This window comes from Vicia villosa, linkage group LG6 (genome assembly GCF_029867415.1).
Source record: "Vicia villosa cultivar HV-30 ecotype Madison, WI linkage group LG6, Vvil1.0, whole genome shotgun sequence".
Taxonomy (NCBI): Eukaryota; Viridiplantae; Streptophyta; class Magnoliopsida; order Fabales; family Fabaceae; genus Vicia; species Vicia villosa.
Window position 1 is genome coordinate 107,487,756 of NC_081185.1, and position 11,948 is coordinate 107,499,703.

Sequence of the window (11,948 nt, forward strand, 5' to 3'; positions counted from 1 at the left end):
CACTCCCCCTCCCCCAATCATTTACCCTAAATCAAAACAAAAAGTGGCAAAGGCGAAAATTTGTGCAAACAGAATTCCAAAGCTGCATCAATGCTCCAATCACACTGCTAAACAACATTCAAAAGCCCTCAATCCTAACACTTTGTAAGTTTTGAAATTTTTATATCTATTATTCAAATGCATGTTATTTAGGGTTTTAATTGCATAAATGATATATGGTTAGGTTGTTAGTAGTATTTAGGTTGTTTAGAAGCATTTTGATTTGGTTTGAAGTTTGGTTTAGGGGTCTGCCATGGAAGTTGCAGAAAAGTCCATCGCAGGGGTGTTTCGGAAGTTCATTTCCGAAAACACCTCCCTCCCAGTTTTCGGAAATGAACTTCCGAATTGTATCAGAAGTTCAAATTTTTTTGTTTTTTATTTTGTCTCGCATATTAATCGATTTCAACTGTTTACAGGAACATGTCAGGCAACCAACAAGCACGCAGGACTGCGTTTTCTAAAGAGGGCGCTAAGGGAAGAAAGGGTTCTTCAAAGAAGGAGGTGAAAGAGGTGAAGGAGGTGAAGGTGGTGAAGGAGAAGAAGAAGCTTTTGACTGGTTCTGCTTCTCGTCCCCTGGGAGTCCATGGCTCGGACGCGCAGGCTCAGCCTTCAGGCGTGATCAACGCTGATGGTTCTGATACTGAGTGGGATGAAGATTGGTATAATTATCTTCATTCGGAGGAGTTCGCTCGTCGAGAAGAATAACGTGTTTTTATTTTGTTTGATGTGTATTTTGTAACCCTCGTCGGGCAGAATAACATGTTTTTGTTTTGTTTGACGTGTTTTGTTTTGTTTTGTTCGGATTTCGGATTGTATCGCACAGTGTTTTTGTATTGGATTTATCATGTTAATAAAAATACGTACTAGTGTAAGTAACAAATGACGGAGGAGGTGTAACCGGGGCCGAAACATATGACGGAGGAGGTGGATGTCCGGAGGAAGAAGAACCGGAGGTACGTCCACTGCGAGACAAAGGAGCCAATCATTGTAAGCTATAGTTTATCATTATCATCTAGGGACGTCATTTCTAAAAAATCAAGATTAAAAATAATAAGATTTTTTTCCCAATTTTTTGTAATGACGTCCCCTGATGATAATGATAAATTATAGCTTACATTGATTGGCTCCTTTGTCTCGCGGTGGACGTACCTCCGGTTCTTCTTCCTCCGGACATCCACCTCCTCCGTCATATGTTCCGGCCCCGGTTACACCTCCTCCGTCATTTGTTACTTACAGTAGTACACCTTTTGAAATTTGGAAGCCTTTTTTTCTCCCCACCACTCTCTCATCCCCACCTACCCGTGTTCAACAATATGTAACTTTAATTTTATGTATTATTATCGTTGTAATCTTCACCCGGTTAAATAAAGCGAATTGTTGTTGTTTTTCATTTTATTCTGTCCAGACATATTTTCGGAGGTTCATTTCCGAATTCTCCAAGGGGGTGCGTTCGGAGATGAACTTCCGAAACACCACATTTTCTGAAAATGTAACTTTATTTCGGAGATGCATCTCCGAAACCAATATTTTATATTAAAAAAAACACGTTTTCGGAAGTTCATTTCCGAAAACACCTTTTTTTCAAAAAAAAGTACCGTTTCGGAAATGAACTTCCGAAACAAGGGGTAATGTTGTAAATTCACCAGGGGTGGGCAAGAAGGTTAGGAGGTGGGTGAAGAAAAAACCATAATTTTAGTTGAATGAATCATAAGTCCATTCAAAATCATTCTTCAATAGCATACAGTTGTCTCTCTTCCTTCTTGCCAAATCTAGAATTTCATTAAGAACAAACACATAAGCAAGACTCAAGCGCTTTGGTAAAGAAAGTGTTTTGACACTTCGAAATCAAAACTAATACCTTTTCTCAACCTTGAAGCCAAGACCTTAGAAAACATCTTCAATCCAAAAGATTGGGTTGCATCAACCGTTTAACCCACACTTTAATCTACATAAAGTTCCCACCGTTTCCGTTTTCCATCAATCGAGCTAGAAGGCTAGACATTACAACATAAAACAAATCATTATCTTTCCTTCCCCTACACACCTAAAAACATTTCCCAAGAGAATGTAAATTGAACATCCACAGAGCCAGACTTCCAAATACTTATAAATAGAATGCCACCAACCCTGCCAATGGCGATTGCCCAAATACTAGTTAACAACTCAGAATCCATTTTTACACATCGCCTTCTGAGTAAAGCAAATATCAAACTTACCAGAATCCAGCAGAGTACTGAATAAATAACCCAAAAAGTAATGTTGTCTTCCTGATTTTTTCATAAATAACCCAAAAGAGTGATCTGGTCTTACTATTTTTTTTTTCTGCACCTAACTTGTATTATTTTATAAAACGTCTGCCAAATTTTAATAATTTCTTAATTTTGCATAAATATATAAAATAAAATAAAAATTAGCAGTGAAGTGAGAATCTGAGAGTTGTTGTTCTAAAAAACTCATGTTTTGTTATGATATATATATATATATATATATATATATATATATATATATATATATATATATAGTGGACGACTCAAGTGAGAACACTTGGTTATTATGAGAAATGAGAACAATGAATCACGACCATTAAATTTTGATTTTGTTGATTTTAATGGACTCGATTGGTTTCTCTTTCTGTGTTTATTTAAAATAAATATTAAGGATCATAGAAAGAGAAACCAATCGAGTCCATTAAAATCAACAAAATCAAAATTTAATGGTCGTGATTCATTGTTCTCATTTCTCATAATAACCAAGCGTTCTCACTTGAGTCGTCCCCTATATATATATATATATATATATATATATATATATATATATATATATATATATATATATATATATATATATATATATATATATATATATATATATATATATATATATATATATATATATATAGCTCTGGTTTATATATATATATATATATATATATATATATATATATATATATATATATATATATATATATATATATATATATATATATATATATATATATATATAGCTCTGGTTTATTTATCAATTGATGACTTTCAAGAAAACAGATCTAATCTAATATTACACTAATAATACATTCAAATTTAGACTTTTGTATGATAAAATCTAAATAATATTACATGGCTCATAAATGAATACATTGAAATTTTTGTAACCTAAGAGGACAAATGTAAGTACAACAAATAATGAAAGCAAATACATTTAGGGAATGTAAAGTATTGCTTGAGTACAAAATTGTATTTTTTTTGTTTTTGTTTTGTTTATATAGCTGTTGGATAACATTTTTGTCATCAAACAAAAACAAACTTTGGGCAAATTATAAATCCAGAGAACTAGAAGGAATCATTCTACTTGATTCTCAGCTATGAATAATTTACATCATGAAGCATAATAAAATCTTGAAACAAACAATTTCACTGTCTATATATGAGTTATACTGCCTTTGCTCATGCATAACTCTTCGTACTGCCCACCAATAACACAGTGGGAAAAACCTCAACACCAATTAGCTATCTTGAAAACTGTGAGGGTACTCAGATTTCTTAATGCTTTTTGCCGGAAATGCAGTGAAGTTTCCAGGTTCCTTATTGAGTGATTAATTTTATAACAGGTGTGTTAACCTCATCAACCCTATTAGGCTATTGCCTCTTCCACAAAACCGCATCGAAAAATTATATCGAAAAATTGAGCACCCATAGCACAGGCATCTTTTTGTTGCTTCTTAAAAGCTCTCCCATAATTTTCTATGAATTTACATTGCACTCACTCAAGAGCTGATCCTCTTTGTTCAGAAACTTCTTCCAGTAGCTCTTGTAGTTTGGAATTCCCAGATCAAGCCATGGTTTCATTTTCCCATTGTAGTGTAGTACCGGAGCTGTTTTAATGGAGTTAGAGTCAATTTTGTAATCATGACCCAATCCAGACCGCACCCACGACTCATTGAGTGGATATATTTTATTCTCAAATGTGAGCAAGCTTGCAGGCCATGTTGCAGCTATGTTGAATCCTTTTTGTTTACTCAACTATATAAGGAAATAAATAACATCATAAGGTAAATAACACAATACTCAACAAACCACATCATGCAGTCATTAAAGATAACATAATTCTTTTAGGCAATTTTATATTTGCTATGCTATATGAACCGCCTAATGTAAAGACTACTTCTGACCTTTCACAAAAACTTCCTAATAAGAAAAAAAAAAACAGAAAGAAACCGATAGGGGATTCCTATACACAAATAAACTATCTCCATTGTTACTATTTATAACCAGTAACTAGTTTTAAATCAGGCCGGCCTAGTGCATTTGGGCAAGAATTTAATTGTGTCGAGCTCTCAGTCCTATTGGATTGTGTTCCTTTTTTTATTCTTATAACTAGAGTTCAAAATAATTTATTTAATCAACTTGTATTGAAAGATTACAAAGTAAAAGACAGATGCTTGTTGTAAAACGACATTTGACTTCAAAATGAGAGAATACAGCTCCTTGGATTTGCAAATTCATTTATAATTTTCACCCTAGATGTGCAAGAAAACCACCCTTTTTTTTTTCAAAGTGTTGTAACAAACAGTGAAAACAACATAAAAAAATGTTTTCACTGTTTTCTTTACATGCATAACTTGAAAACACAACAATATGAAAACAAGTTTGTTTTTTTAAAAGACTGAAAACATGAATTATTTAGCAAACTAGCAGTCACTTGATAATTCTAGTGACTTTGAATATTCTTTGAAGGTCAGGCTATGTGGGGCCATCCTAAATTGGGTCAGGCCAATTTTTTAAGTCAATCAGCCTAGTAATTCATTTTGTTGGGTTATTCAGACCAATGCCTTGAGCTTGGCCCAGTATGACGCCTCTACTACTACTGCTATATTTAACAATACTACTTTCAGTACTGCTATTTTTAGCAATACTACTCTCAGTACTGCTATATCCAATAATAGTATTTTCCAAAAATATTGTAATGCAGATCTAGGGATTTTAGCCACTAACCTCTTTTAACAACTTTTTGTAAGTTTGAGTAAGACCAAGCTTTCTCCACTTCACTAGGTCAATTATGTTTAACCCTGACATCCAAGCACAGGAATTATGACTGAACCCTTTTTCGCCCAAATAACTTTTCAGCTGACCTAGCCTTACTGAACAGAATTGCACTGCGCCATTAACTTTTTCACCCATGTCAAGGTTCCAAAGGGCCGACAAGTCTTGCTGAATCACAACGTCGTCGTCCAGAACAACAATTTTCTTCAATTTGCTGAATATATCAGGAAGTAAATAATGTGAATGAGAAAAAATTGAAACATATTCTGTTTTAAACTGGCCCGCGGATGGATTATCATAACTGCGAAATGAAACGCGAAACTCTTCAGGCAAGGACAGTTGTGATGGATTGTCTTTTAGGCTATCCATCTCAAGATGCTCAACATTTAACACTTGAACAGCAGCTTCTCCATAATTGTTCTTCTTGAACCAAAGCTTCATTGCATAATAATTTTGTCCGTCAGACAGCACATGAAAAACCTGATTCCGACTTACCTGAAATATTATGCAGCAACAAGTGAAATTATTAAAATTGCTTCTAAAATCCAACCTCTATCAATTCACTGGTGCTTGATTAGAAGCAAAGCATACTTTTGCATGAGTTACAGTGGAGTTAATAACCACTGACGCAGCAAGCACATTATTAGAGAAAATAACATAATGGCGCAATGAAGAATCTTCAAATTTTTTTGAATCAGCCTCATCATCATGTGAAGATTTGAAATATTCAACAGTTAGTTTCAGTGCCAGGCAGTGAAAACTCTTCGGCATTGTCAGAACGTTGAGTTTATATAGGAATGCACTCTGTTTCATGTGGAAATCAGCTTCATCCTCAGTCAGATCATATATTTGTCTCAATTTCTTATCAACATTGTCGCAAACCACGGGGACTGATTTAGCTTTGGATATTGCAACTTGCATCTTCTCTGATTTAGTCTCAACCCTATAAAATGATTTTGAATACTTTGTAAAATTTCTTGTAAACTTTATAGTAACTAAAATGAGATAAAGTGCTTTTGCATGAGGGGGCATGTTTAAAGCATTCATGGGTTAACACCTAAATCCTAAGGTTTTGAAGAGTTAGTTCATGAGTCCTAACATGCCTTAAAGTCAAGGTTCGCAGGGCAATAGCATTGGGTTTGAGGTCAAACAACATAATGGATATCTTAAACCCCAAGACAGAACAAAGTTAAGATAAGAAAGAAAAATAAGAGCATGCTTTGCAGTATACCGTATTAGCCCAAAAAATTGTCTATGAACCATAAATGGTGCTAAAAACAAGTAGTAAAGTAAATAGAAGTTAAAGACAATTACATAGAAGCTAATAAAACTAATACAGGTGACTTTAGTTGTTTGAGGAAATAAACTAATTAAACTGCACTACGGACTCTAATCTAACGTCTGAAAACATAACAAAAACATTTGGATCCAAGAAATTACCAAAAGCTAGATCTGCAAGCAAATTAGAAAACTAAAAATCAACATTTTTACAAGACTACTTGATTGAAGGTAAACTATGTTCACAAGAAAATCATCAGATACCAATAACTTTTCAAGTAAGAAAGCAACTAAAACAACTAAGCTAGGGGACAAAAGAAATATCCAATGATATCAGCTTACAGTGGAGGGAGATCAGCATCTGTAGAAGATTCACTAAGTACATGCTCCAGCTCTTGTATACTCTGTTTTAGTTCGCGAGACAGTTTGTCTTGTGCTGGGAGTTTTGCAATGCTAGGATAATAAGATCTAGCCACAAATAGTTGGTCTTTCAATTTCTTAACCATGGCATCTTTCATAACTTCTTTATGTTTTTGTTGCCACAAACAATAACTACCATATGAGAGCTCACACGACTTTCCATTTTCATCAGGAGAATTTGTCTTAGGGTCGGTGACTTGTTCAATGCGACCAACTTTAGGATTCTGTTACAGAATATAAATTTGTTCAAGTAGCTACAAGAATAATATATAAAATAGCTTTTAAAGGAGTCTGCTGAAAAGTACAAAGTCATAAAACTTGTGTTATAACACTGGGACTGAGTGTCATTTGGCTGTTTTTATATCTCTATGTTTTTCTGCAAGCTGGCTAATTATTTAAGTGGAGCGTTAAAAGTTTCAATTCTATGTTAGTACTTAGTGTGCTGTGAACATTATTATAGGATAAGGATAAAGATTAGACTAGTTATAGAAGATTCTGCCTACAAAGATTAATAGTATATAAGTCTCTCAGTCTCAATTAATGACTTGAATTGAACTATTCAGAGCAATTATGTGTTCAACAAATGACAATGATATATTCATACATTAGAAGTTGGGGGTGGTTGCAGAACAGATTTTGGTGGCACCTTGACACCTGAAAAATATTTAAAATTAGAAACAAAAAAAAGAAGGTATTGATTTCCAACAAGGTTTCATGAGGACATATGATATTGAATCCATAGAAGCACACCTCTATGTTTTTCTTCATTGGCACCCCTACTGATGGTGCCATTCTTGTTTCCTCGAGCATAATTCTTCATAACATCCTGACATGCAAAATTATTATTGATATATGATAATTAATAGTATTGTCACATATATTCTAGATGGCATACGATGCAGCGTTGCCAACCCCTTCAGTTCCATGTATAAGGAAGGAGGATTTTTATTTAACTTGATCCTGTGAATCTTATAATTTCAGACAAATCAGTACATTTATACCCCAATCCCACAACTTGTAAATCTGGAAGGAGTTAGTAAGATTTAAGAACTGTGTGAACAAAATTTTGCAATGTAAAGGGGCCACTTTTGTATGGAACCATTTATTTGAGGATTTAGAACAGTATTGGATGTGTCCTATTTTAAAACAATTTCTAATGGTTAGGAACAAAGGCTTTGCCAAAAACAGAGACAAATATTTAGCAGGATTGAGAAGTTTACGCAGTCCATGGAGCGTTTGGTAAGTTAGTATAGGATTACCTTGATACCTCTCAAGTCTCAACTAGGGGATAGGAATGGGTACATCCTACATGGCTTTCTTCTAATGTCTGTTTATAAATAACCCCCATTTCAAACATACTTTGAGAAGCTTTTGATGTATCATTTTTTTTTATCTATATATATTCGACTGTTCTCTTATGTTTCTCTTAAACCTCTATGTTTTTCTTCATTGGCACCCCTCCTGTTACCTGTGTTTCACCCAAATTTTTCTGACAAATTCATTTTTACAGTAATAAAACCAAAAAACTATGCAACTTGAAAGAATGAGATCTTAGGTTGACACGGAACCCGGAATTGATGACAATTACAGAAATACTGTCCACATGGAGTTTTCCTTTTGATTACATTAGGCAAGAATAAACAGACGAGATGATCGGTTATTTATATATATTTGTTATCATACAAATTTCTAAATAAAGAAGTATAAAAATTAACCACCAGAGTATTATGCAGAGAACCTTGGGAAGAGTTGGTTCAAACTTAGTGATCAGATCCTTCACATGACTTGATTTTTCTCCCTGCGGAAGAAATTTACACAAAAAAAGACATCACTCGTGGATTTGGGGGGGTAAGATTTCTGTTTTTGAATGTTTGGCTTATTCACTAAGCATGCGTTCCTCTATTACTGGTAACCTAATTGTTTACCCAATTTCTTTGCTTTGAGAATATCCATCAAACTTGTGCATTACAATTGAAAATTTGAAAATTATTCACACATTTGACTACTTAAAAATTGACAATTTATGTTTAAGTAACGGTACGTGTTAACTATAATTAAAACAGTGAGGTTACCATGACAAACAATACCGCGTAGAAGATTGCTAGAAGAAAAAGAAGGCTTATTTAAAATAGCTTGGGACTTAACCACCATACCTCAGACTTTTTCTCCGTGTGGCCAACATTGTGTCTATCGTAACTTTCAAGAACTTTATGACTCTGAATCAGAAAGTGAGAAATAAAACAACAATGTCAACATGATAATACTAAATTAAGCTGGAAAAATTGGCACAAGTTCACAAATACATTTGAAGTGAATGCTTACCGAAGGAGTACTTCTCTGTTCATATATATATCCTGCAAAAACACAATGACAAACGGAGACCAACTGTAAGCAAAAAAACAATTTACACAAAATAAATAAATAAAGTGCAATGCTATTTAGCCCAAAACTATCATCACAAACATGGGAGTGGATTCTCGCCATTCAATTTACCCTTTAATGATATCAAGACCATACAATAAAATATTAAAAATCAAAATGATTTGAGGAGGTAGAGTTTGAAGAGTGGAGATTAACACTGCTCCTCCTCCATTGAAATCTAAACTGGAGGGAATCCTTTCCCTCACAAACACATCACCAATAAAGAATAACCAATCATAAGAGTATTTGGCAGAATACAACCAAAAACTACGCCTAAATTCGCCCGAGTTCCAAAATTCTGTTATAACTAATGGCATTTTTCATAAATAAATAAATTTTGCACACCATACTTAGTACTTGTTTGGAATCACGGTGGGAAACATAAAAAACATACGTTTAATAGAAGCTACAATTAGTAGCTTCTCATTTCCACGGCAAAAAGCAACTGCCACCGTGATTTTATGAATTGGAAACGTGGTACCAAACACATGCTTAGTGAGAGAAGGAAATTCAACTCAAAAAGGAAACTCTATTTCTCCTAATAAACAGTAAAATAGTTTAACACTAGCGTCCAATAAGAAACCACCCATCTATCATGTCATGTAAGTAATTCATAAATATCTTTGTGATTTGACGGAATACACTACAAATGCACAACTGTAAATAAGTATCAGCAATCATTAATAAATAAAAATATCAGAAAACAGACATTTATGACAGAATTAAATTAAATCATATAATTAATCCATCACTCATATAACGTAGAAGCAAACATGCATTGAACATTCCTCTATTAAATTAAAAACAGAAAACATAAGAAAGCGATATTCACATTGATAATACATTACACAGATCTTTAAGAAGCCACAAAATTAAACGATTCACACTCAAAGTAACATCAGCTTAAAGTAATAAGATTAACGAAAACAAAGAAAAAAAAGGAAAAATCGATTAACATTGGATCTAGAGCGTGTAATCATTGAGAATGATGCGTAACGTGATTAGGAATGAAATAATCAGTGTGATTGATGTGGATCTGTTGCGTATAGAGAATGTGATGAAAACGAAGAAAGTGAAATTGAATTGAGAATCAGAGAACGATAGATCTCAGTGATTTAGAACGAGATCAAGTACCGGAAGAGTGAAAACCGTTGTGGAGACCGAGCAAGAAGACGAGAGGGACGAGCATGGAGAGAATGACGAGACCGAGAACCGCAATCACGAAGCCTCGCCACCGTCGTTTTGCGGGGACGCCGTACGATGGAACCGCGCCCAAACCACCGCTCTTCATCGTTTTTTCTTCAGATTTCTTCAATTTCTCGCTTTCTCTATTTATCTTTCTCTTTTTCTCACTTTACTAGTTTGTGTTTTGTACTTTTTCTGTTTTTTGTTTTTTATTATTTTATTTTTTGTTTCAAGATAAATAACACTTGTTTGAAAACTGAAAATTGAAAATTGAAAATAATAATAATAAAAAGAAAATTTTATTATATTATATTTGTAATAATAACTGGAGTGTAATCATTCAACCGCCGACTGAGAAAGTTAGTTTAGCTTGATGCGCCAACAAGGGAAATAAATTGGATCTGGTCTGGTGGTACAAATGAATAATTATCGACTTCCCATGCGCTCAAATCAGGGTATTTTATATGCTTTTAAGAAAAAAATTGGAAACTTAACCGTAAAAACTAACCCTAGGATTAAAATTAATTGTATTTTATTTATTTATGCTTTATTCACATTCTGAAAATAGGGATACATATTTTTTTTATTCCAAATTTGGTTTGTAAATTTTTGATACACCAGGCTTTAACTTTCATATCTCTATTTTATATTTGGGGATTGCTCAATAAATCTTTAGTGGTGTTCACAAGGAAGAAGTTATTTTTAATTATTTTTATAAATTAAAATAATAACTTTAACATTTAACTATTCAAATATCTATTATTAAATTCTTAATATAATCAAAATCACATTATTTTTTTAAAACGATACAAAATAATCTTTTTTTAATTTATTTAAAATAACTGTAAGTGATGTTTTAAAATATAAAAAATTATAACAAAAGAATAAAACATAAATTTAAGTCAATTTTGTTGTTGAATGAAAAATTGAATTGTCAAAAAAAACTAAAGTGAATTAAGAAATTGAATTACCAAAAAAAAATTCACTCTCGAAAACACAACTGCTTCTGCTCGGCCAACTGGATTTTATAATACAATATAATATATTTAATACATCATCTTTTAATTTACAAAATTGTTCAATAAAAATTAAGGAGCCTGCTTGCCCTGTGTAACACCCCAAACCTACCCAACGAATATTAATAAAATCAGAGTGCGGAAATTCAACATACAATCGGGATGTCACATTCAACGTAAAACAACAAACAACTTAATCACATATATCATAGATACATAGCACAAAATTCGGATGAACCGATAAGAATCTGTTTACTCTTTTAAAAATAAACAACTTTTATTAATAATAATAATATCAATTATTCAACTTCACTTCGTGCAATATTTTCATTCAATTAAAACAACTTCACAACAACATATTGCTTCACAATTTCCACTTAAAAGTTAACATCTTATAGTTATAACAACAATTAATAAATAACAACAATCGTTCAACCCCCGAGTGCTACGTATCAGAGCAAGACCCAACTCGAACTAACAGCAACTAAAGACTTCATAAAAATACTTCGAACATCAACCGTTATTCTTGAGTACCTGCCCATTTCCCATG

The 11,948-nt window shown here is 33.1% G+C and overlaps 1 protein-coding gene across 2 annotated transcripts; it reads right to left on the reverse strand.

Moving 5' to 3' along the window:
- Positions 1 to 3,139: 3,139 nt before the first annotated feature.
- On the reverse strand, positions 3,140 to 10,576 carry LOC131609515 (probable galacturonosyltransferase 7). Of its 2 annotated transcripts, XM_058881224.1 has the most exons (10): positions 10,332 to 10,576; positions 9,099 to 9,130; positions 8,930 to 8,992; positions 8,515 to 8,574; positions 7,527 to 7,602; positions 7,381 to 7,430; positions 6,699 to 7,000; positions 5,670 to 6,021; positions 5,031 to 5,573; positions 3,140 to 4,058 (listed from the first exon to the last, which is right to left on the reverse strand). In XM_058881224.1, the coding sequence occupies exons 1-10, from the start codon at positions 10,486 to 10,488 to the stop codon at positions 3,780 to 3,782; spliced, it is 1,914 nt and encodes a 637-aa protein (XP_058737207.1). In that variant the 5' UTR covers positions 10,489 to 10,576; the 3' UTR covers positions 3,140 to 3,779. The 2 variants fall into 2 exon arrangements, with proteins under 2 accessions (XP_058737207.1, XP_058737208.1); XM_058881225.1 differs by lacking the exon at positions 8,515 to 8,574.
- Between the last annotated feature and the right edge of the window lie 1,372 nt (positions 10,577 to 11,948).